The 24,583-nt window shown below is 41.5% G+C and overlaps 1 protein-coding gene across 1 annotated transcript in view; it reads left to right on the top strand.

The window, feature by feature from the left end:
* Nucleotides 1–24,583, top strand: part of atg7 (ATG7 autophagy related 7 homolog (S. cerevisiae)) — a 64,489-nt gene that overhangs the window by 8,737 nt on the left and 31,169 nt on the right. Inside the window, exons 9-17 of the mRNA XM_085777529.1 lie at nt 241–362; nt 1,346–1,436; nt 1,531–1,675; nt 3,130–3,288; nt 7,545–7,739; nt 11,096–11,341; nt 13,708–13,823; nt 17,546–17,621; nt 20,787–20,867. Of these exons, the coding sequence (XP_085633655.1) occupies nt 241–362; nt 1,346–1,436; nt 1,531–1,675; nt 3,130–3,288; nt 7,545–7,739; nt 11,096–11,341; nt 13,708–13,823; nt 17,546–17,621; nt 20,787–20,867 (1,231 nt within the window). The remainder of the gene's footprint in view (nt 1–240; nt 363–1,345; nt 1,437–1,530; nt 1,676–3,129; nt 3,289–7,544; nt 7,740–11,095; nt 11,342–13,707; nt 13,824–17,545; nt 17,622–20,786; nt 20,868–24,583) is intronic.

Here is a 24,583-nt window from a genome sequence, read left to right as displayed (position 1 = left end):
GATTATATGGTTGTGAATGTTTGTTTATCTCTCTGTTTATTGCGCTACAGTGGGAGACGGAGCATTTTCCATGTTTGTTACACCATACATGCTGTTATCTGAGAGATTCATAGGATCACGTCACTTTTTTTCAGTTACAGTTCACATCTTTCATGCTTCTACTTTAATCTGTGCATCGTATGGGTGGTATTTTCATTGTTTGACTTTGACATCTCCTCTGTGTGTACGTGTGTGTTATAGGGGCTCTAAGCTGGACACAGTGGAGGTGCTGTGTTTTAGGGACAGAACTCTGCAGGGGAGCCGCTCCATTCAGCACAGTGTCGTCTTCCAGGTCAAATTACCCGATCTCCCTGACAACTCAGGTACTCATTGTCTCCTTTGTGTGTGTGAGTGAGTGACAGTATATAACATGCACATGTGTTGGTAGATCACATGTATTTGTATATGTGTCTGAATGAGTCGACACTTGGTGGGGATTTATGTGTATATTTCCACTGATATGAATCCCTGGTCTCAGTTCTCTCTCCACTCAAGCTATCTACTTTCTTTTCAAGCCACACTAATCTCACGCAGCTCCTCCATTATTCCTCTATCTGTTGATAGAGGGATGAAAGTAATTTAAATGGTAATGGGGAGGAGGGTGTAGCAATGTGATCGGTGAAGGTTTTTGTCAAGTTCAGATGAGGTGTCTTTGTTTACCACAGTCTTCCTCTTCAGCACACCCTGGCTTTCAATTAACTCACGGACATTATGCACATAAAGGCAAAATCGATTCAGCTGTTCTGTTTGGTTTTTCATGGACAAATTGAATGAATTGTTTTGAAAGTGGTTTACCAATTGATCATTGTCCAACTTTTCACAAACGCCAGGCTCAGCCCTTCCACCTGCCATTAAAGGCAAAGTGACAAAATGTTATATAAAAATGGACAGAAATGTATAGTGCAGGCCTAGTTTTGTGAATTAACATCCCACAACTCAAATCCACAGATGAGCCCTGTTTGATATGTCTGCAAAGATAAAAGTCAGTGGGTTGGAGGGAATTCTTTCTTTCAGTTTTTATTCTGTGTTTCTGTTTATGTCTCAGGACGAATTGTTTGTGTATGTCTAAACAATTATTTCACATGTTTTGATATTGGATGTATTTTACACAATATAATTGGTTCACATTGGACTTTTTCTTCTGGACAAAGTAGTTCCAGTGTAGATTATGCAACACACATACTGTAATTATTGAATTTCATTCAATTATACATTCCAGTCACCATTGTCTGGATGAATGATCAAAAACAAAATCAAACCAACCAAAATCCAGAATTTTTATAGTGGTGATGTGTTTTATTTACAGTGTGTCCCAAGAGTGTAGGTTGGGAGAAGAACCCTAAGGGAGCCATGGGACCCCGGATGGTCAACCTCAGTGAATGCATGGACCCTAAAAGGTAAAACACCCAGCGCTAATGTACAATCAGGTCAGATTTTATATCAAGGAAACTGTACAGCAGGCGTTGAGTTATTATGATGGTCTGTCTCCAGACTTGCGGAGTCATCAGTGGATCTGAACCTGAAGCTGATGAGATGGAGGCTGGTTCCTTCACTGGACCTGGACAAGGTGGTCAACACAAAGTGTCTTCTGCTGGGAGCTGGGACTCTGGGCTGCAACGTGGCCAGGACGCTGATGGTAAGGGCGGGAAACCAAAGCAGTGGGTGGGCAAGAGTGATGAAGGTCTACTGGAGTTTGACTCACTGTTTTGAGGATCACGTTACTTTGTCGTATGGAAAGGTTCCTTGGACAGTTTTTGACCACTAGTGTCACTATGAGGAAATGTTGTGTGAACCTGATGCATGTATCTCACTGCTTTAGTGTGAGCTAAACAGTAACTCATTAGACTATTCACATTAATGCCCCTTTGGCTGTGCTGAGCCCCAGTCTTTATACTGTACATATATGAACGTATAAAGAGTGATAAATGTGATTCATATTATGAATCACTCTAACTGTCAGGGATAGTTATACAGTAGAAGATGGTGTTCTTGCAATGGGGGCACTCACAGCTGAATAACACACATATTTTTCCCCAAACTCGTCCTAAGCAAAGTGGCACAGAAGCCTCAAGATAAAATAAAATCTGTTCTTCTGATGGAGGCAGAATTTAGTGATGTAGCTGATTAAACCAACTTTTGTTCTGAAAATCCAGAGGAGAGTGAAAGCTGTGAGCCTGAATTTCAATGAACTCTTAAGTTCCTTGTAAAACAAAAAGCTCAGATGATTATCGATGAAACAGACCAACTGTTTGTTTGAATCAACGTGTTTTATAGATTTTACAACAAGGCTCTGCAAAATTCTAAGATGTGAAACACTCAGTGATCAGCTTCAAGTATTATTTGCCAAACACATAGATCTACAGCCAAACTAATGGTTTATTCTTGTCTTATCAGGCCCTGCCCAACATTCACTGGTTGAAAGGGGCACAGAGGCGTACGCTGAAATTTGCTGTGTACTGTAAATAGTTCACATTGCCGCGGTCGGTTACATCCTTTCCCCAACAAATTTATTCCTCTACACAGACCAAAGCAAACAAAACATCGTGCTGTAATCTAATGCTCTCCAGTGACCTTTTCAGAAATAATGTTTTCTCATTATGTGAGTTTTTGTTGATTCATGTCATCATATTTCAGGATCCCATTTTTGCCAATGATAACATAATGCTGGTAATGTTCCTATCACCACATCCCAATCCAAAAGGCTGGCATATATAATCAAGCATTGAGTGATCAGACTTTCAGCCTGAATAAAAGTGCTTTGAAGTTCTCAGTATAATGGAGTAGATGTTATTGATTATATGATCAGACTCTCTGCTGTGGTGTAATGTCATTCACAGCGTAGCTCAACTCCCTGTTAACAAAGAGCGATGTTTATGAGAAGAAGTGTGAATAACTTCCCGCTGTGTTACCTGTGGAACTGCACTAAGTAACACACAGTGGGCACAACAACAACCTCCCACTCATTCTGTCTGAAGCTGCTTACAAATGCTGCGTAGGAACAGGTTGATGTCAATAAATAGTGGTTAAGTATTTAAAAACACTGTGATTAAAAAACATGGCTGGTGTTTCTTGTCCTTTTTCATTCTCCAGGGATGGGGAGTAAGACGCATCACATTTGTGGACAATGCCAAGATCTCCTACTCCAATCCAGTCCGGCAGCCCCTCTATGAGTTCGAGGACTGTCTCGGAGGAGGGAAGTCCAAAGCCATGGCAGCTGTTGACCGACTCACCAAAATCTTTCCTGGCGTGGTAAGCACATGAAGTCAAATCAATTATGGTAATGCGATATCATTATGATATTCTTTTGTCCAAGCTTGCTCCTCTGAGATTTGAGAGATCGAGTGGAAAAGCCGCAGATGTTTAGCTTTTCTCTGTGGATTCTTTGCTGAATTGAACCACTGTACAGCTGCGCCGACTAAATTTGAGTTTGCGCTCAGCTTATAATCATATTCCTCTTTGATTCGTCGTGTCTGAGATGTAATAGCCAAACCATGCAGAAAATGAAGAGTCGTGTTACTTGCATATTAATGCCAGTGGTTTCATTACTTTGTTAATTAATGAGCAGGTTCTCTGGGGGAGATCATTTTCCATTTCGCTATATAGCTAAATGAAAAAGCAGACTCAAACACAGTCGCAGCAGGACTAACAGTTCAGCGTGAAAGAGGGCACCCATCTTCATTGTGCCACATGGAAAAGCCACAAATGAATGCATACTGATGATGTCGAGCACGTGCACACGTGTGCTGATGCGTGCCTGTTCAATTCTAGCTGTGGGTGATTCATACAAACAGGATTCACTTTACATTCTGCTCTCTCTTTCAGCTCACAAAAGTTTAATAATAATTTGCTTGCTAAGTTGCTAAGCAATGGAAGGCCTAATCCTGTCCTCCAAACTTTCCCCTTTCTAGTTTACAGTACATCAGATTTTTTTCATAAATCTCCTCTGCCCATCAGTGTTAGCTAAGGGAAATCCCCATAAACATAACAACATATCAAGTAATAACAATATGAACTGAAAAACAAACCTGAACTGAACAGAAATGGCATGTTGATTATTTTTTCCTCAAGGCAATATCAATAAATGTTATTTCACTCAACTGTAAATAAAAAAGGCAATTTTCTAGTCTTACTGACCAGTCAGTGCACTTTACGATACTTGCCACATTCATACATACACACATACACATTCACACATCACACCCTCATGCACTGATGGAACAACATGATGGTTGATGGATAGCCACCATTGGAGGGGAGTGGGGGGAACGTCGCCGACACTCCTTCAACAAATCCAAGCGGAAACACTTTGTTGGATTGTGTATTTGATGAGGAAAACCAAGAAATTCCATTAGCCTTCGTAGCGTAGCTCTGAGCAGCCCGCCGCTCTGCTCCACCATTCTAAAAACAGCTTGCACCGAAAATTAAAGGTAACGAACCTACTCCTAAAACTATAGGGATTGTGGCAATGGGCCAATTTACCAAAATGTTGAACTATCCCTTTAACATTCAGCCTGGGGGAGCAGGGGATCGAACTACCAGCCTTAGAAACCCCTACGACCTCCTGAGCCGTAGCCTATTGATTGCATTTCAAGTCAAGTGCTGTGGTGCAGCATAATGCATACATCTGTCTGTTCTTTCTGAATTTGTCTCCATACGATTCTACTTTGTTCACAAAAAACTTATTCTTTTCCCCCCAGATTTTTCATTTAATTTGAGAATAAAACCATTTTCTTAGTGCAGTTCATCCCTTATTGAAACTGAATAGAAATAAGAGACTCAGAAAAAGACAAAAACTTACATCTGCCACACCTGCAAATGTACTGGAAATGGAAATATATGTTGTCTTTTTCCTTGCAGAAAAATCTTGCCGTGGTTGACCGTAATTGCTGACCTCTGTTAAATGAATCTTTAGACTTGGAAGTGATTTTTCTCTCTCTCAGTTGTCTGAAGGACAAGTAGCCTGAAAAGGAGAGAACAGAGGGCGCCTCAGTTCTGTTGAAAGTCAGCTACAGCTTTTTGATCTTTGGAAGCATCACCTCATTCTATAAATCTGATGGGTTATTTTTCTTTTTAATTGCATGTGCAAGTGCTTGATCAGGAGCATGGAGCACAGTCTGTTTGATGAAATGTTTTCACCCTCTGGGCTTATTGCGAGTTTTACTTAAAGTGACTAAGAGCAGGCATCACAACCCTCTGCTTCCTCCAGCACGCCAGTCTCTTCTTCCACTGTACTGCACAGTGTGAATCACTCTGACTGTCTGGTGAGCTGTGACGTAATCTGCCTTGAAAGTTACTGACCACTCAGAGCTTGCGATCACGATTCAGTTTTTTTCCCCCCTGTTATTAAAAACCCAGTGGACCCAGGATTATAGTGTCAGAGACAAGAAGACGCACAAACACACGCTCCCACGCACATAAATAATTGTCATGTCATGATGTCATCAACTTGCTATCCAAGCCGCTCTGTTTTTCTCCTGTTCTGGTTGGAAACACAATAGAAAGTAGAGAACAAAGGCGTTAACGCTTGATGTATGGTGCTCTGCTGTCATGATGTGTCTAGACACTCGGTTCGTCTGCTTCTCTCTCCCTCTTTTTTCAGGGGCGTCAGGTGCCAGTTTGAAACAAAGGAAGCGAAAATAGCTGAAATGCACGGAAATGCATTAATTAGGCTGTGAGGGCCCCGGTTCATATAAGGTCACTGTGTTGAAAATGTCAGGGTGCAGATTTCATATTTTGTTAGGGGACAAACTGTGGAGTGACATTTCTAGGATAGTCAACACTGTAGACGCCAGTTCCTTTGTTTTCCTGGCTTAGATTCTGTCAACAGCCAGGTCAGAGCTGGTGGATGTCCTGAAATCTTGTTTACCTTTTCAGAGAAGGACTTTCCTAGACCGTTTCTCCTTTATTTCTCTTTTCTTGGCTGTAGGTTGAGGATGTAGAATCTGAAATGTGATTACCATCTCTGTAGCCTGCAATCACCCTGTGATTGCTTAGTAACACTCACGTCATTGTAACATGGAAATTCAAGACTGGGTTAACAGCTCCCACTCTTGAAATGTGGCGAGGGAAGGCAGAAGATCCACTGATTCAGTAAAAGTGGCATTTCTTTTCTAGTTAAGATCTCACACCTCTTCTCTGCCCTTTTCTGTCCCTCTCTTGACTATGAAATTACTCTTGACATTTTCCATCTGCCTCACTGTCAAATCTGCAACCAAGCAAATAGTCACAGTAATGAAATTTGGCAATGGACAATAAAAGTCATTTAAGTCATTGAAATTTGGAATCGTCATTGAAATTTAAGTCATCCAAGTGGAAGCCCCAATTTTACCCTTTTTTTAACACTGTCTTTATTGGCATTTATGTGATAAAACCACATGTGCATATAATGCAGTTTCAGCTATACAAATGTGAGCAACAACAGTCATGGTCAGCGTAGGATGGATCCAAGAACACCATTATACAAAAACACAAATAAACAAAACAATCAGATTTAATTAATTGAAAATCTAATAAGTAAATGAGAAAAACAGAACAGTAAACCAAGAAACAGCTCTCAGACAAAACAGGTTACATTCAATGTTTCCAAAATCATTATAAATTCATTCTGGGATCATTCCAATTCTCTTCATCCACTAGCTCCATGTCTTTCACAAAGCAAATGGTCCCCAAATATAACTTTACCCTTTTAATTCAGTTTTCTTCTCATGCTTGACTATGAACCTATGCAGGACATTCAAATCCATGCTGTCCTCAGATCAGCTATGGCAACGCTGAGACAATGTTTGGTGACTGCAGGGATCGCGCCAATAAGACGTATCATATAGCAGCTGATCTACAAGTTCTAGAAATGTATTTCAAATAAGTTTTTCATTTTTCAGCTTCTCTGCAGCCCACTTTTAAGATAACACTGTAACACACTGCATTTATGTAGTCGAAACCAGTCTCAGATTGCATAAATGTACCATATATGCTTCTGAAGGTAATAGCAGCAGCAGTTGTGTGATGTTAATGAAATGGTGTTGAGCAGCATCAAGGCGTACAGAAAATAGAAGCTTTGTGATACCTGCAGCACAATAGTCAGAGGTATTTTAGACATTCCCAACATGTCCAGGCAATGTTCCTTTCACATCTTTCACTCAGGTCAAAATTTACTTATACTTATAATTTTCCATTATATGAGTACGCAACAAGGCGCGACTTGTTGCGTAGGAACTGATGAAGCCCCTTGGATAAGAGGCGAAATATCTTCCCAGACAAATACAAGTCCAGTTGCCTACGATTCAATTGGCCCAGAAAAAAAAAAATGATGTGAGTAATGACATTCGATATACAGTATTTGCAGAGGCACAGATACTGTTGATTTAAAACAAAACATCATTGCTCATAAAGTGGATGTGAAATGGGCTTTAAATGTATGCCCACTATGCTTTCTTGTACTGTACATGTCAGCTCATTTTGTGTTTTTTTTTCTCCCCAACCTGTCTTTCTTTGCCTTCTTCTTTCAGAATTCAGAGGGTTACAATATGAGCATCCCCATGCCTGGCCACCCAGTGAATTTCTCTCAGGCCACTCTGTCCCAGGCCCAGAGGGATGTGGAGCAGCTGGAGAAACTGATCTCAGAGCACGACGTGGTTTTCTTGCTAATGGACACGAGGGAGAGCCGCTGGTTGCCCACGGTGATAGCCGCCAGTAAGAGGAAGGTAAGAACTGAAGGAACATGCATAGTATGTACAGTATGAAGTGTGTTGCTGACACTAGCCATGTTTCCATCCAAAGTGATTCGAATTTCTGGGAAATGCGCATTAAAAGAAATTTGAATCCTGTGTGTTTCCATTAAAAGTACTCCCCACCCCCCTCCTATGATAACCTCATCCACGTTGTTTATTGATTAGCACCCACGGTCTGATGTGGGGTGGATAGCAATTTGAACACATTAGCGCGATTTAGCGCATATGTTTATTACCATCACAATGCGACCTGTCCATGTGCCCGTGTGTGTAAGTATGTGTGTGCGCCAGCGTGAGCGAGAGAGTCGCGGCCGCCACAGACTGGTTTATTAATGGGAAACGATGGATGCACTGGCTGATTTTTTACTGAGGAGGAGGAACTATGAAGAACTCAACTGTGATTGAAAAGCACAAACTGAGACGAGTAGAGTTGTAACTGTAGTGGAAAAGGGTGCAAAGTAATGGTAACTGGTTGTGGAAACCCTGCTTTACATTGTTTTAACATAAAAAGAAGAAAAAAAAACATCATTCTGAAGGTGTGGGGGCTTTTATTTTGCCCTGGCGGTGCGCCACAATACATGTAGCCATGAAACCCTGATATTGTTGTCTTGTGAGTGTCAAATCAAATCAAATCAAATAAACTTTATTTGTCCCGGGAGGGAAATTTGTGTGAACTTGTGAACTGCAAACATGGGAGCAGTTGGGGTGAAAGTGCACTACGTCACACTTAATTCAAACATAACTGTTTCCATCCCTTTTGAATCAACCAAAACCCCGTTCTAGCGAGCGTATTTGAGTTTGTGCGAATCAGGGGATTTTAGTTTGAATTATGGCGTTTCCATCATAATTTTCTGATGCCATACATCTAGATGCACATCTAAACACGCTGGTGGAAACATGGCTACTGACTAATGGGGATGAATAAAGCTGTACTTTTCTATGTTAAGAATAGATGAAGTGATGATGTGTAATGTGAGAGTGGGTAGCTCTGGTAATGAACGGATTGGTAATAATGTTTTTTTTTGTGTGTATTAACTATGTTTTACAGTGTTACCACACTCATCAGCCTCATTTCCAACAAGAGGAGGCAGCTGTTTTCAGGTGTCAAAACCTGTTAGCTTGGCGGCCTACGGCCAAATCCTGATTTTATAACTGTGCTGTCGTCCACTAAAAATCATAAAACCCCTCAATGAACAGTCAGAGAAGAAGTTAGGAGAGATAGACTCTTTTTTCTGTAAATTACTGTATTCTGTCAGGCTTTTGTGTTTATTTATCAGTCATAGACACACACACACACACACACAGAAAAATGCATCCACACACGGACCTGTGCACAGAGAGAGATAGAGAGAGAGAGAAACTGAAAAGAGAAGGGGAGGAGAGAAAGATGATGATGTGCAGCAAAAAAGCCAGAGACAACCTGGACAGCAACTAAGACTCATCTATTAGCTGGTAGCTCACCTGGTAAAGCTTTAATACTTTTACCTTTTAGTTACATTCAATGCATCAAGATTCTGACTTGACCCAAACCTTGCGTCTGATTGAAATAATTTTAAACCTGGAGTTTTTGTTTTTTTTCCACTTGGGGGCAGCAGGAGTTGATACAGTCACCGTATAACCCTGATTAGCCGTTGCTTATTTATGCATCCAGCAACAGCATTAGCATTCCTTTGGAGTCGTGTGTCTGCCTCTTTACCTCCCAAATGCTTCGCTCTATTCACCAGCCAGGTGCTACAGTAACTGTGCATCGTCTGCTGCTCGGTGATGAGCAGGGAATGTGCAGTTTGTTTCATGGAGCTTTTTCACCGAACAGTTGCCTGCTGGGGCTGTGTGTCAGAGAGTCGTGTCCTTGACTGGTCTGCAATTTGATATTGCAGTTCCACATATGTATATACACATAAATTCAGAGCATTTTTATGGTGGCACTGAGATAAAGACAGACATTTTCAAGATGTTTGCTGAAAGGATACAGTGTCATTGTCCCAGCTGAATGGCCTCCATCCTCCAGCCAACTCCCCTCCAAATCTCGGTCGCTGGAGTGCCCCCCCCTCTTTCTCCTGGAGTGTCAATGTTTTACTGTAACTCCACCCATTCATTGAAATACAGGGAATGACCAGGAGATGGCGCTTCTCATCGCCCACAGTCATTCTGATGTTATCTGAATTTCCACTGACTGCCAGAGGTGGCACTTAAAGCACCTCCGGTGGTCAGTCAAAATTCATTGCCATTGCCATAATCCCTATAGTTTTAGGAGTAGGTTCGTTACCTTTATTTGTCAGTGCAAGCTATTTTTAGAACGGCGGAGCAGAGCCGCGAGCTGCTCAGAGCTTTGCAAGATAATGAGATATTAACGGAACAGAGTTGTTTTCGAGGCAAATTCAGAGACTGCTTGCCGAAAAACTGCCCCCGACAGGAACACGAATCAACAATTTTGCATAAATTTACCTAGAAAACAACTCTGTCTCATAACGCTCCATTATTATCTCATAGTGTGGTGAATGTGCAGGTCACAACTTGTCCACCAGAGTGTTTTGGAGTTGTTGGATTGTGTATTTGATGAGTTTGATGAAGGAAACCAAGAAATCCCATGAGCCTACGTAGCGTAGCTCTGAGCAGCTCGCGGCTCTGCTCCACCGTTCTAAAAATAGCAACCAACCTACCCTGAAACTATAGGGATTATGGCAATGGGCCAGTTTGCCAAAATTTTAAACTATCCCTTTAAGCTGGAACTTGAAGTTTGGAGGCTGTTTGATTTCTCTTCCAGGAAATGGAAATTGCTTGATAACATCTGCCACATTGTCTGTTTATCACATGGAATTGCATTAACTGCCAGGCGGTATTAGATTTATTGAACATCGTTTCAAGGACTTGTAATGCCTCCAGTGCTATCTCTGATGCAGCTTTTATACTGCTGTATGCATTTAAGTGTTTTTTTGGGGGGCTGCTGCTGATTAGGTTTTCCCCATGGCCTGCTCAATTGAGCGGTTATTTGGCCGTTTGTGCCGCGGGGCTGTTTCAGACACAGATTGGCCTTACAATTTATTTTCATGGCTCCTCTGAAAGTCTAGATGCTTTCAACATTTTAAAGAGCCTATTAATGTTTTATGTCATTGCTTTCTGAAATGATTCAACTCATATTGTTTGTGTAAAACAAACCGTAGAGTTAATTCAATTTGGGTGAAATGTGCTGAGTTTGTGTCTGTGTGTTTGTGTGTTTATGAGAAACGCAGAGAAACAGACACAAATAAATATCTCCATCCAGGCCTTAGTTATTTAAAACTTTGTACAAAGACTTTATGATAATGATTTATTGTCTGCTACTCTTCCAGCTTGTGGTGAATGCCGCCTTAGGCTTCGATACATTTGTGGTGATGCGCCACGGCCTGAAGAAATCTCCCGTCAGTCAGAAAGCGCCTGCAGGCGGCGACTCTTCCCCTTCCTGTTCCTCTGCCTCCTCTTCGTCCTCCACACCAGCTGGGTCTGCGCCCACCATCCCAGGATCCTCTCTGTTCTCCAACATCCCCGGGCACAAGCTGGGCTGCTACTTCTGCAACGATGTTGTGGCACCTGGAGATGTGAGGAAAACACACAGCACACACGCAACACCCTCACCCACGTCATTGCCCTTAAAGAACCACACATGAAAACAATGGAAACAAGAATAAACACAAATCAAAAAGGAATATTTCAGATGTTACAATTTGGACTGGCGAAGAAACTCCCGCACACTTTCTTCTTACTTAGAATATTTTTTATTGTTAAAAGGCCAACGTTTCGGTTGTTTAACTTTCTTTTCAAGGCAATGAAAATCATGTTTGTTGTGCTTTTCACATGTTCCTGTGGCATTTTTCTGATGTTAGAGGACATATCAGCAGAAAAGTAATTCAAATTGCTGTGAACACAAACTGGCAGTTTCAGGGGGACGGGGGTTGACAGCGTCACAACCCCAGGGCGGAGCATAGTGCTCAGAGATGGAGTACTCGACCCCAGTACTTGAGTAAGAGTACAAATACTACTGGTCAAAATTTACTCTGTTACAAGTAAAAGTAGCTCAGTCGACATGTTACTTGAGTAAGAGTAAAAAAGTACTTGCTTTTAAAGGTACTTAAGTATCCAAAAGTACATGCTTTTAAATTTACTTTAAGTAAAAGTAAGAGTAAGAATAAGAGTAAATTTCTTATTTTTCACATCAATGAATTCCTATAATTTTTTCTAAATGAATTTAAGGACCTTTTAACTCTTGTTTCTGAGAATGAACTCTTTGAAACCAGCTGCACTGATGTGCTGCTTTTAGGGGTTAGGGTTTCCTTCTTTGACAAACACAGCTTGTGTCCAATAGAGAGCAGACCTGAAAGTAACGAGTACTTCTCAGCCTTCCTAGAAATTAACTTGAGTAAAAGTAAAAATATTTGTCTTGGAAATGTATTCAAGTAGAGTAATAAGTACCAAATAAATCTAATACTCAACTAAAGTACAAATCTTCTTAAGTACAGTACTCAAGTAAATTTACTCCGTTACTGTCCACCACTGATAGTGCTTATAAGCTCCCGCCCCGCTCTCTACCTGGCTCAAAAGTGAAAGGCTTGACAGCTGTAGTGTGTAAAACGCAGCTGCAACAGTCTGTATGGGTCCACCACAGTTTCTCACTGAGAAAAAAACAAACAAACGTTGTTTTTTTAACAGCGTTTCACCGTCTTTCATCTCTTTAGTGTGGTGTGGGTGGTTGCAGAGCAGTGCAGTCTCTGCCCACCACTCAGAGGCGCATTGCTAATGAGCTGCTGGTGCTGTGCAGAAGGAGAGCCCTGGGAAATGGCACAGGATTTGTGACTTAGGCTAAAAACTTCATAATCACAATTTAAAGACAACGGAGAATGCTTTAAAATAAACAAAAAGGGTCGTTGGAGGGGGACTTTAAACAACCGAAACACATTGTTCTCCTCCTTTCGCACCTTCCTGTCAACCGGTGTGCAAAAGTGTTTCCACTGACAGAGCTAAAAGTGAATATTAGACTTAGAAGATGGCTGGCCAGAGTGGCCACAACAACTTAATAATATGACTATGATCTATATGCTTCTTCCATGTAATCAAAAAACGATTAATTTAGCTTTAAATTATGCAGTTTAGACCAAGACTGTGAGCATTTTCAAATTATCTCTGAGAAAATTGTCTCTCTCTTTTTTTTTAATTTTTTAAAATTAAAATAGCCATAAGCTGAAAAACGTCTTGCTTGTGAGAATCACATTTTCTTGCCATCCATACTCTATCTGTTGACTCTCCTTGTTCCTCTTCTTGGTCGTTTATTGTCCCTCCACGGCCATCTTTTGATATGAGTAATTTATGAGAGCCACTCATCAGTTAGTGAAGGTCACAGAGAGCTGTTTATTCGGCTTTGACTTTAAATGCCATGTGGCTCCAGCCTGCTGTCACAGGTTATATAAATATTAAGATTAGAAATTAGAGGAACAGCCTCTCATTGAATTGTAAATGTTAGATGTGAATTTGGTGAATGAGTGAATATAATATGATAATCTGTAAATTCCAGATGATCGGCTGCTTTTAGCCATGCTCGTCGGCTGGTTGATGAATCCATCTTTCTGTTTGTTGGTGCAGCGTTTTCATGTCGAGTGTAATACTCTTATCATAACATAACCATGATATTTGGTTCTCACATTGGTGGTCGTGGTTATGAAAGGCTGCTCAACAGGACTCCCACACCACTCATGTGTGGATGACAGTCTGTGATCAAGCTGATAATCACTCACTCAAGTCACTTTAGATAAAAGCATCATCTAAACCTGGTGAACAAAAGAAAATGTAACCAGAATTCATGGGAACCTCCAACGCCTCCTCTTCTCTCCTATTTACAGGAAACTCTGTCAACGCTGGTTATGTCGTTGTTGATCGTGTTTTTTAATATTTCTTTTTTTCTTTTCCTAAATAGTCTACGAGGGATCGAACTCTGGATCAGCAGTGCACTGTCAGCCGACCTGGCCTGGCCATGATCGCAGGAGCCCTGGCTGTGGAGATGATGGTGTCCATTCTGCAGCACAGTGAGGGGTAGGTCATTAGACTCATGCAACTGCTATGGAATCACACTAGTATCAATACTAATAGTGTGGGTCTGACACTATATCAATACTATGGACTTGTATTAAGTGGGTGAGTGTATGTACTTTGGTACTACTTTACTTTGATTCACCAACTAATAAAGAAGGGAAAGTAAACAGGGAAATTGATGACTTTCTCAAACAAATGGAAGATGAAATAATAATAATAATACATTTTATTTATAAAGTGCTTTTCATGAACTCGAAGACACTGTACTGTACAGGAAGTAAAAAGTAACACAAGTAGCACAGAAAGCATTACAACATAAAGACAATAAAACAATTAAGAATAAAACAGGCAACATAAAACATTAAAAGCTTGAAAAGGTGGGTTTAAAGGAGAGTTTTGAAGGTGAACAGGTCAGAGCAGGTGTGGATGGGTTTGGGAAGGGAGTTCCAGAGGAGTCCCTTAAAGGACAATTCCAGGCGAATTCAACTCGGGGGTGTATTTTCCTATCATTTTAGGTCTAAAAGAAGGAATCTGAAGATTTTCAGTTTAATTGCTCCTGTTTTGCGGTAGTTGCGTCTGTCCCCGCATCGCCACAGCAGCAATGAATGGGAGCGGATGTAAGTTCCGCTGTTTAGGCTGTTTCCAGCCCTCAAAGCCGCAAATTTTTTCCACAGACAGCTTCAGATGGCTACTCAAACATGCACCGAGAAGTTTATTTACTTCAAGCAAGCCGACATGTTTGTAAAACTAGATCTAATTCAAAGTCTCCCGGAGTCTCGCGCAAGCCCGAAGTTACAGTGCTGGTGTATTCAGGTGTAGTCGAAGCTACCGCTTGTGTCATAAACACAGGAATATCAACTCTTTACTTGCTTCAAGTGTACATTTTTTTCCACAGACAGCGTCAGGTGGCTACTCAAACATGCGCCGAGAAGTTTTTATTACTTGAAGCAAGTAAAGAGTTGATATTCCTGTGTTTATGACACAAACGGTAGCTTTTCCCATTGCATGTGAACACACCAAGCACGGCAACTGGGTCTCGCGCGAGACTCCGGGAGACTTTGAATTAGATCTAGTTTTACAAACATGTCGGCTTGCTTGAAGTAAATAAACTTCTCGGTGCATGTTTGAGTCGCCATCTGACGCTGTCTGTGGGAAAAAAATGCGGCTTTGAGGGCTGTAAACAGCCTAAGCAGCGGGACTTACATCCACTCCCATTCATTGCTGCCGTGGCGATGCGGGGACAGACGCAACTACCGCAAAACAGGAGCGATTAAACTGAAAATCTTCAGATTCCTTCTTTTAGACCTAAAATGATACACCCCCGAGTTGAATTCGCCTGGAATTGTCCTTTAATAACTCCCTTACATAGGGCCTGATCTACTAAAGGTTTGCTTGTATAAAAACGTGTGCAAACTTGATGTCACCTGCAAAAAAATGTGCAAGCTGATCTACTAACTGAGATGCCCTGAGGACTGTCTCTCTCAAATGCACAAAAAAGCATGCATGATGCATTTAGCGCGTTTGCATTGATGAATATGCAAATATGGGCGTTTCGGCCAGAACGTGCAAAATATTGGGAGGAGTAGATGCAAATTATTTATTATTATTATTTAGCGCAGGAAACGTGATTTGCCAAACCTGAAACAGATTGCGGTGGAAGTTTTTGCGTCTTTATTAAATGCGTTTGAAAGGCAAGTATTGTCTGGCACAGCTTTTTTTATTTTATTGATTTAATACCTGCCAGGGAAAAAGCTCTTTTCTCTCTGCATTCCCTCGCATCCAGGTCATTCCAACGAACTGTCGCAGTTTTTCAGGTGTGTTAAAAGTCATTTAAGCGCCGTTACGCACGCTGCACGTCTCTCCTCCAGTACGCTCCGCTCCTCTCCTTTCCTCTCCTCCCTCTCCAGTACCTGGCTGCTCAGCTCCAGGACCGGGACCGGGACTGAGAGACGTCACCGCTGCCTTCATCCCGTCTTTGATCCCTCTGGTCAGAGAGTTTAGATCCGAGTGTGGCCTGAGTGTCCCACCTGAGTTCTCTATTAATCCATCGGATCAAATTTCATGCGGCCATCCAGCTCTCTGTCCACACGGAAACAATTACCACGCACAAAACCCTCATTTAAATACTGCGGTTTGCGTGTGCTGTCATTTAGCGGGTTACTCTTAGTAAATCGCCTGTTTTTCGTGCCTGCAAAATTTTAGCAGGAGCACACAATTTAGCGCCCCTTATCTGGGATCTTGGTAGACCAGGCCCATAGTGTCTTATGTCCAAGAGCTCAAATACACTGGAACATGATTTATCCTGCCTTTTGTTGAATTAAAGCAAACACACTGTGTATTATGATTGAATGTTCTCCTATTTAGAGTTATGGTGAAAGGCCAATAATTAAATGTAACAATATGTAATTTTTATGAGAACCAGGGAGCATAAGAACAGCTTGAGTATGAAAACAGGACTACCTGCAGCCAGAGATGACTCCTCCACATAACATCCAATAAAAAAGTTCCTTGGCGAATGCTACAGAGTCAGAGACACTGACTTAACTGTAGTGAGAAGCCCGGATCACCAGTAGGTGCTTGACATCCAGGCACCCAGAGCCTGATGCTGGTGCCACACTTGAGGCTTACTGTAAAACCAAAGAGGCTTGTGCTTTAGAGGCTTCCAAACTTTCAAGGAAGCTTTACTTACCACTCACTTACTTTTTGCTTTTTGCCGGAGCAGCGCTGCGAGCGAAGTCTTAATGCGCCACAGGTAAAATCCGGCGTCCTTACTTTGGTCCCAGCGCAGCTCCGCGAATTTACTTGATCCAAAGAACTTGTGTTTACCGATGGAGCTTTGTCCTAATTCCCACTTACTCTTAAAAGTGAGTGTGTCTGTTTTTTGAGGTTTTTTTTTTTTTCAAACAATGACTAGGATTCTTTCATGCCTACTAAGTGTGGGTTCATGTGCACGGGTGTGTCTCTGTGGAAATGTAACTGCGTGCTGCTGTTTTCTGGTGAAAGTCAGAGTTAAAGTGACTGCTTGCTGAGCCCGATAAGACGGCCATTTTCTCTCAGTGTTGTGAGATGTTATAAGCTGTTACAGAGCTGCTCTGCCTACGCTGGATAAAAAGCTTAGGAAGCAAAGGAGAGAAGCAGAGTTTTCATGCGTCCCCCACCGCCTCTTTCATTTAGTGGCTCCTTCCTTCGCAACAAGATCTCCCTCTCTTCCATCTGCCCTCTCTGTGTCCTTGTTTCTCGCTTCATAGCTGTGTTTATTCCTGTCTTCCATCTCTTTATCCTTTTTTTTTTTTTAAGTTCCTTTCTTCGATCTTACTGCGAGCTTTACAGAGTTGTCACAGAGGGATTATTATTAATGTTGCGTCACTTTGACAGTCATTTCTTACTTTGTGAAACCACTCTCAGCTCAGTGTGAGACATGATGGTTTCAGTCACTTCTACGCACAGAAAGTCAAGTCTTTTAAACCTGGTGAGATTCACCATGGAGCAGGAGGTTGTAGATCTCACTGGTAACCTTTTTAATGCACAAGGCTAATGCACCTGTTAGTCATGAATAAAGGTTTGGTTTTGACAGTTTGGTTTAAAGGAACTGAGAAACACATATACTGCATATACTGCCTTTTTTTCCTCTTTTGAATGGAACATAGTTGCCAGAGCAACACAAGTTCTGGTCACGTTCAGGTGTAAAAAGACAAACTGATTTTCTCTCTTTCTCCTTCCAGAGGCTACGCGGTGGCCAGCAGCAGTGATGACCGCATGAACGAACCTCCCACTTCTCTGGGCCTAGTGCCACATCAGGTCAGGCACACACACACATGCATATGCACACTTACATGCCCTTGCACACACCAATATGTTTAATACCAAGGACACTCTGTGCTGTTCTTCCATCCACATCCACCCGCACCACTCAGAGAGTGCCTGCGCTGCTTGACCATATGAGTGATTTTAAGCCTGAAAGTCTGAAATATAGGTCTCCTAATTATGAGGTTGCTATAGAAATGTCTCTGTGCTGAACATTCTGAGTCTATATGTGTTTCTCAGATTTTATTTTGTCATCCTCCTTTTAAAGAGACATTGTGTAACAGTCAGAGGGATGCTTAAACAATCATCTCTATACTGCATTGATAAATGAATGCAAAAAGCAATGGAATTTTCTCGTCCGCCCCTAATTTCACAGTCCACAAAAAACCCCAAATAAGTTTATTTTCCAGTTTTCTCCAGTCAATCAAGCGTCTCTGATAGATGCTGAAAAGTGATGCTGGAGAAAACACTGCTGCTTGTTTATTATGTTGATCATGTGAAATGGCAAAATTTACAGACCAAGTTTGCAAAAGCCTCAGTGATATAGGGGGTAACACAGTACATGTTACAAGTTCACAAAGTATTGAACCAGTTTGTGCTGAATGGATAAAGCTGGGGAGTTTCTTATTCACACTGTCTAACCAGAAAACACACCTGTGTATTGTAGGGATGCACAGTGTGTGACTCACTTAAATGTTTTTGTTTAGACTACTCATTTTGTTGGTGCAGTTGAAAACTACTTGATACTGTAGTTTGAAGAAAAAAAGAAGAAGTATTTAGGTCACATTATACAGTCTTGACCGGAGGCGAGTGCAGCTATACAAACTGTGCCCTCTCTCTTATTGACTGCTGTCACATTCTCAAGGATCTCACCACCTCCATTTGCATAATTATCGGAATTCATCACCCCGAGAATTTCTGCCATTTACGCAACACCTCAGCTGCTCACGCTATTTCAACCAAATAATCCTGAGAAAAATGGCATGCAAATGGGCTGCCGTGTGTGTGTGTGGAAGTAGATAGTGGAGGTGAGGAAATGGGCTAATGATTACCAGAGAGAAATGCAGAGTTAATAATATGCATAGAACTATGAGAACTATGTGAATATATATATATATATATATATATATATATATATATATATATATATATATATATATATATACATGTATTCCCATAGAATAGGCATACATATAAGCGCGCATGAACGCACACACACACGTATGTATGTGCTTGTGCGAGTATGTATGTCTTCTATATATTTGTACTTAGATGTATGAATGGACTGATAAAACAACACACCCAGCTGAGTAGTTTAAAACTGCAGACCGTTTTCTGTGGTGCCACACTGACAACTTGTGGTGACTGATATAAACTGCACCATATTATTATTATTTATTTCTGATGATTGAACTGCAGTATATTTATTTAGTATATTCATTCAGGAGTATATTTATTGTTTCTTCCTTAAGTTTTGGCCCTGAAACAACAAATCTTAATGAACGGGGAAATGCTGTGAGCTTGATACAGTATGTGATCCTCCAGTCATGTGTACCGATTCATCCAAAATACATCATCTATAATATCAACATATCATCAGGATAACAACATTATAGATGGACTGTGAAGATGGAGTGTCACTGTCAGATTTTACAGTGAAAATAACAGTTTTTTAATTCAGTGTTATAAATCAGGTTGTATACAGAGAGGTCGGGCAGTTTAAACTCCATTACAAACTAACCAACAGTTTGACTCCTTAAATAACACAAGTGTGTGAACAACTTCATCCGGTGTGTGAGCAGCAGACAGAGAGCTTTATATTTAACAATGCTACTCACATACCTGGACACTTGTACTAAATGTATGCGCCCTGTAAGAGCTGCGCAGCTCGTGGTCCATTCAAGTCCGTCTCACCCGCCCACACTCACCCACCGGCCTGACTCACTCATCCACTCAGCCCTTCATTTGTTAATTTTTTCCACCAGGCATGTTTGCTGTGCTGGTTTTTCTTCTCAGGTTCATGTTGAACCAGTTCTGCAGTGAATCGCCCCCTCTCTCTCCGTGCGTCCGTGAACCCGCCGCTTCAATTGGAGTAATCAACAGACGGATGTGAAGATGTAAAAACGAGAAGAAAAGAACGGGGAAAAAATGAGCCTGTTCAGTCAAAGCAGTTCACCATTCACACTGCTTATCAGTCAGGCGCTTTGAGATGTACTGTACTGTACTGTACTGTACATCTTAACCCAGCAGCCTGAGGTCGTCACACAGACCGGGCTGCTGCAGCTTCGGCCCCGGTGAAGAATAATGAAAAACGGGATGAATGGAAATGCAGTGTAGTTTGCACTCAAACACTCAAACGTCCTAGCCAAGGACTGAAAGCTTTTCATTTCCATCCATGTCCACTTTACTGGGTGTTGTGCTGTAATTGGTCACAAATGCTCCATGTATTTGTCACTTTCATCAGCAGATAATTATAGTCAGGAAGTCACTGCATCCTCTGCTCTGTGTGAGTCACCAGAAAACATAATGGGTGAAGCTTATTAAAAAACAGGAGGATGTGAGTGTAAAAAAGGGAGGAGGAGGAAATAGAAGCAAAAGGTGAATATACTGGTGATGAGCGGTGCCTCAGCATGTATTTCTAAAGAGGTTTAGGTGTATATATGTATGTGTGATGATAAAGTCAGTAATAAAGGTTAATTAGCCAAAATATCTGTATCATTTTGCACACAGGAGTGAAGGCTTTAAACTGTGAGAGACACTGCAAATGTTTTACAAAAAAAAAAAAAAAACCCTCAGCCTCTCTGGCACCAGAGGGAGCTCTCAGCTTGATTTTAAAATGTGGAAACTGCACAAAGTCAAACTGTCTCTTAACTTTTACATGCCAGATTTAATACTTATTACCCTACTGCTGTTACATGTACTTTTGTTCATACAAAGTTATTTTCAAAGTATTTTCTCACACAAATTAGAGAGCATGTGTCTGAGACGGTTCAGATGCTCATCTTTCTCTGTGGTCGACTTTCATCAGCTTCCGGCTGTAACTTAAATGTGCTTTGTGTTGTGGTTGTTTTTTTTAAACAATGTTAATGTGTGTTTGACAAGAGTGTGTCCTGCTCCTCGGCGGCTAAGTTTGTGACATGTCCACCTCTCTCTCCGCAGATCCGAGGCTTTCTCTCGAGGTTCGACAACGTCCTGCCCGCCAGTCTGGCCTTCGACAAATGCACCGCCTGCTCCCCCATCGTAAGTCACTCATTCAGACTGTGTGTTTTCCATTATAGCAACAAGACAGCGTTTTGAAGGTAAACTCCCCATTTAGTTTTAAAAAAAAGGTTGAAACATAGAAAGATAGAAAGACAGGTTCTGATTAACTTATCAAGATCTGGTTCTGTTACTATGTAACAACATTGTTTTGAAACACAAACTGCAGCTCTAGCAGAAACGGTGGGGATTCCCATCTCTCCTGTTTCCACATTGTTAAGTCAGTGGAGCTGTGTTGAAATGTCGTTCCTTGAGGAATACTGAGGACACAAACACACACACACAGACACACACACACACACACACACAGAGCAAAGCTGGTAAAACCATATGGTAACAATCAGGCAGCAGTTGCTCATTGATGTCAGTGACTGTCGTATGAGTGGAATTAGCTCCCACTGCTGTGTCTGTCTGTGTGTCTGCGTGTGTGTGTTTATAAAGATGGGTTTTTGAGGCCTGCGTATCCCGATTTGGCCGAGTGTGGTGGGAGAAATTGCCTTTGCGTCTTTTTTTTTCTTCTTTCTTTACCGCATTGTCATTGATGTCCACAGCCAAACGGCCAATCAGTGCCCCAGGTGGCCCTGCGGTTCACAGCATCCACCATTGTGATTGGCTGGTGTACATTAGTGTAAGACCAGGGGGGAGAGAGCAAGAGAGAAAGACAGAGAGAGAGAGAAAACCACAACTTAGAGAGGGAGAAGGCAACAATAAAGAGAGAAAAGGCAGGAGGGGGGGGGTACAGAGTGGAAGTGCAGGGCTGAAGAAAGGGTGTTGTGATGAGTGGAGGGCTGGTTCACTCTCTCTCTCTTTCTCCCCTGATCTCAATGCAGTCTTTGTGTCTATAAAGAGGTCATAAAGCCCCAGATCTATCACTTTCATGTGAAGACAGAGCAAGAAACCAAGAGGCAGAGGAGGGGGGAGGCTGGCTAACTCGTCCTCTAAAAGTTTAAACTTTTCTCCACCTACGCTGCTTGTGAAAAAAAAAAAAAAAAAAAAAAAGCATGAAGTTCCAGCCCATCTTAAGGTGTCATGTTTCTGCCCGTGTGACTGATGAGATTATTCGGTCTGCACAGAGGGGCTGGTGTGGTTAGATAGGGATTGGGTAAAAAAGCCTGTGCAGTCGGGAACAATGGACAACATGATTCAGGAAAGACGATCCTCTGCTGAGGCAGGGAGAAAGGTTATGTAGTGAAATTGGTGAACATGTTTCAATTCACTTCCCACCCCCTCGTCTCCTTCCCCTCGCTGTTTTGCATTTGCTTATCTGCCTTTCACTCTTTTCTTTTCTACCAGCCGTCTCCTATTTCACTTCTCCCTCTTTCTCTCCATCTCTCAGCTCTGTCTCTTACCTTCTCTCCCTTCCTGTACCCCCCCCCCCCACACACACACACACACACACACACACACACATACACACATACACACATCTCCCCCCTCCCTTTGTGTGTCCCTCTGTCCATCTATCAGTCCGTTCACTGTAATGTGTGTGTGTGCCTGGCTTTGTCTATGTGTGTGTGTGTGTGTGTGTGTGTGTGTGTGTGTGTGTGTGTGTGTGTGTGTGTGTCTGTGTGTCCTCCTGCTGCAGTCAGCTGTGTGCTGCCAGGTCACTATGGAAACAAAACAATTCAGCCCCTGTCTGGGCTGGAGCAGTTCCTGTAGAGTTGGGGCTTTTCACTCTGTGTTTTTGTGTGTGTGTGTGTGTGTGTCTGTGTGTGTGTGTGTGTGTGTGTGTGTGTGTGTGTGGATGTGTGTGTGTGCGTATTTCCTAACTCTTTCTGGGGCTGCAAGCCAATAAAGCTACACGCCAGAGAGTAAATCACAGCTGACGTGGCTTTGTCTAAAACCATGCCAGACACCTCTTACTACAACTACTTGTACTAACACTACCAAATATGCTACCGCTATTTATAGCGAAATGTGTTTTTTTCCAATTAACCTTTGAATCACGTTAAAGTTTAAATCTAATTCTATTCTGTAGGTAACTCTCTGTTTTCTTTGAATCCCATTCATATTTTCACTAATGTGCACACGTGTTTAAAACCATTCAAAGAAACCTATAGTAATTGTGATTTGGGTTTGTATGATGACACTGAAGTCCTGGCTTATATCAGCTGTCTTTGGTGTTCGTGAAGTCAGAATCCTTATAATTTTCTATATATTAATTTTAGAGCTGAAACAATAAATCAATTAGTTGATTAATCAACTGGCAGGACAATGAATAGGCAGTTGATTAAGTGATAAAGCTGACATACTGTAAGGTGTACTCCATTTGAAATTACTGTAAGAAAACCTGATTCTTACACATTTTAGACTTTGTACCAGAGTGTTTCCCTTTTTAAAGCCAAGAAATAGTCAAGTAGATTAAACGCTTAAGTCAACAATCAAGCAAAAAATGCCTTTAGCTTCTTAAATTTGATATTATATAATTGTTAATTACATTTGTTTGGGGTTTAGTCTCTTAGTAAGACAAAAGAACCTGTTTTGAGCGCTCATGCCGGGCTGTGGGAAACAGATTTAAAGGTCCAGTGTGTAATATTTGTCAAGGTTTATTGGCAAAATCTGAATATAATATATTTGTATAAGTGTATAATTGCTATAAAATAAAATTGGTTTGGTTTTCATAGCCTTATAATTCTTCTTTTATATATACATTTAGCAAGGGTCTTGCGCCGCCATGTTTGTACGGAATGGAAAATCCAGCCAACCAGAGAGCACATTTCAAGAGTTTCACGTTCATAAACAAATGAATAATATTTAATAGGTGAATAATAAAATCGGAATGCTAGATGTCACTGTTTTCCCCTCATTTTACACACTGGATCTTTAAAGATTAAACAGTTACTTGATTAAAGAAAATTATCATGGATTATTTTATATTTATTTTATCAGTATTCTTCTGTCAAAAATGTCAGTGCTACTGGACCAGATTGTTGTGTCCTGTATTGTACATTAAAGCTTTAAGATAACTTGATTCTTACATAAATACACTAGTGACACGTATGTGTGTAGAGCAGCCACTGCACATACTTTATGAGCCTTTTCTTCCGGTGCTGTTCTCAGAAATGGCTGTTTAATGAGTCAGTATGGACTCGGAGTTTGTGTGTTTTTTAAAGTCGAGCGTCAAACCTGGCGGGATGACTGTACACGTTAATAGAAGTCAAAGCCACTGAGTCACCAGGAACTCTCTGCCCATGGTGTTCAGTGTAAAGTGAGTGTCGCAATCATTGCAAAGCCACAAATGAGAAACATTTTAAAGCATTTCACTCATAGACAGTCCAAAAAAAATCTGTTATCACCCTCCTATTACCCCCACCTCCAAACCTTCTTCCATCCTCACTGCTGCTACCAGTAACGCTACATCTGGTACTGATGTTTGTGTGTTTGCAGCTGAAGTTAAAGAGCCCTTTTAGCCACCGGGACCACCCCGCGTATGTTTGATATGTGTTTGCACACAAACACAAAATAAAAGCCCATAACACAGCCTGTGGCAAGTGATTCTTTCAGTTAATATCCTCACACGTTATGGGTGCACAAGCAACTTCAAAAGGAGAAGTTCGTTGCCACTGTTAAATAAATCTAGACAAAGAGACATTTGCGAGGCTTTATGGGGGAGGAAGTTTCGGGACAAGTGCATCTGTACGCGCTTGTGTCCCACATGTGAGCATTTATATCCATATATGTAGCACAGCGTGTCATCC

This window comes from Trachurus japonicus, chromosome 5, assembly GCF_045865225.1.
Source record: "Trachurus japonicus isolate A0001 chromosome 5, Traja_1.0".
Classification (NCBI taxonomy): domain Eukaryota; kingdom Metazoa; phylum Chordata; class Actinopteri; order Carangiformes; family Carangidae; genus Trachurus; species Trachurus japonicus.
The sequence above is the reverse complement of the archived record's forward strand: the minus strand, read 5'-3'. Positions and strand labels throughout refer to the sequence as shown.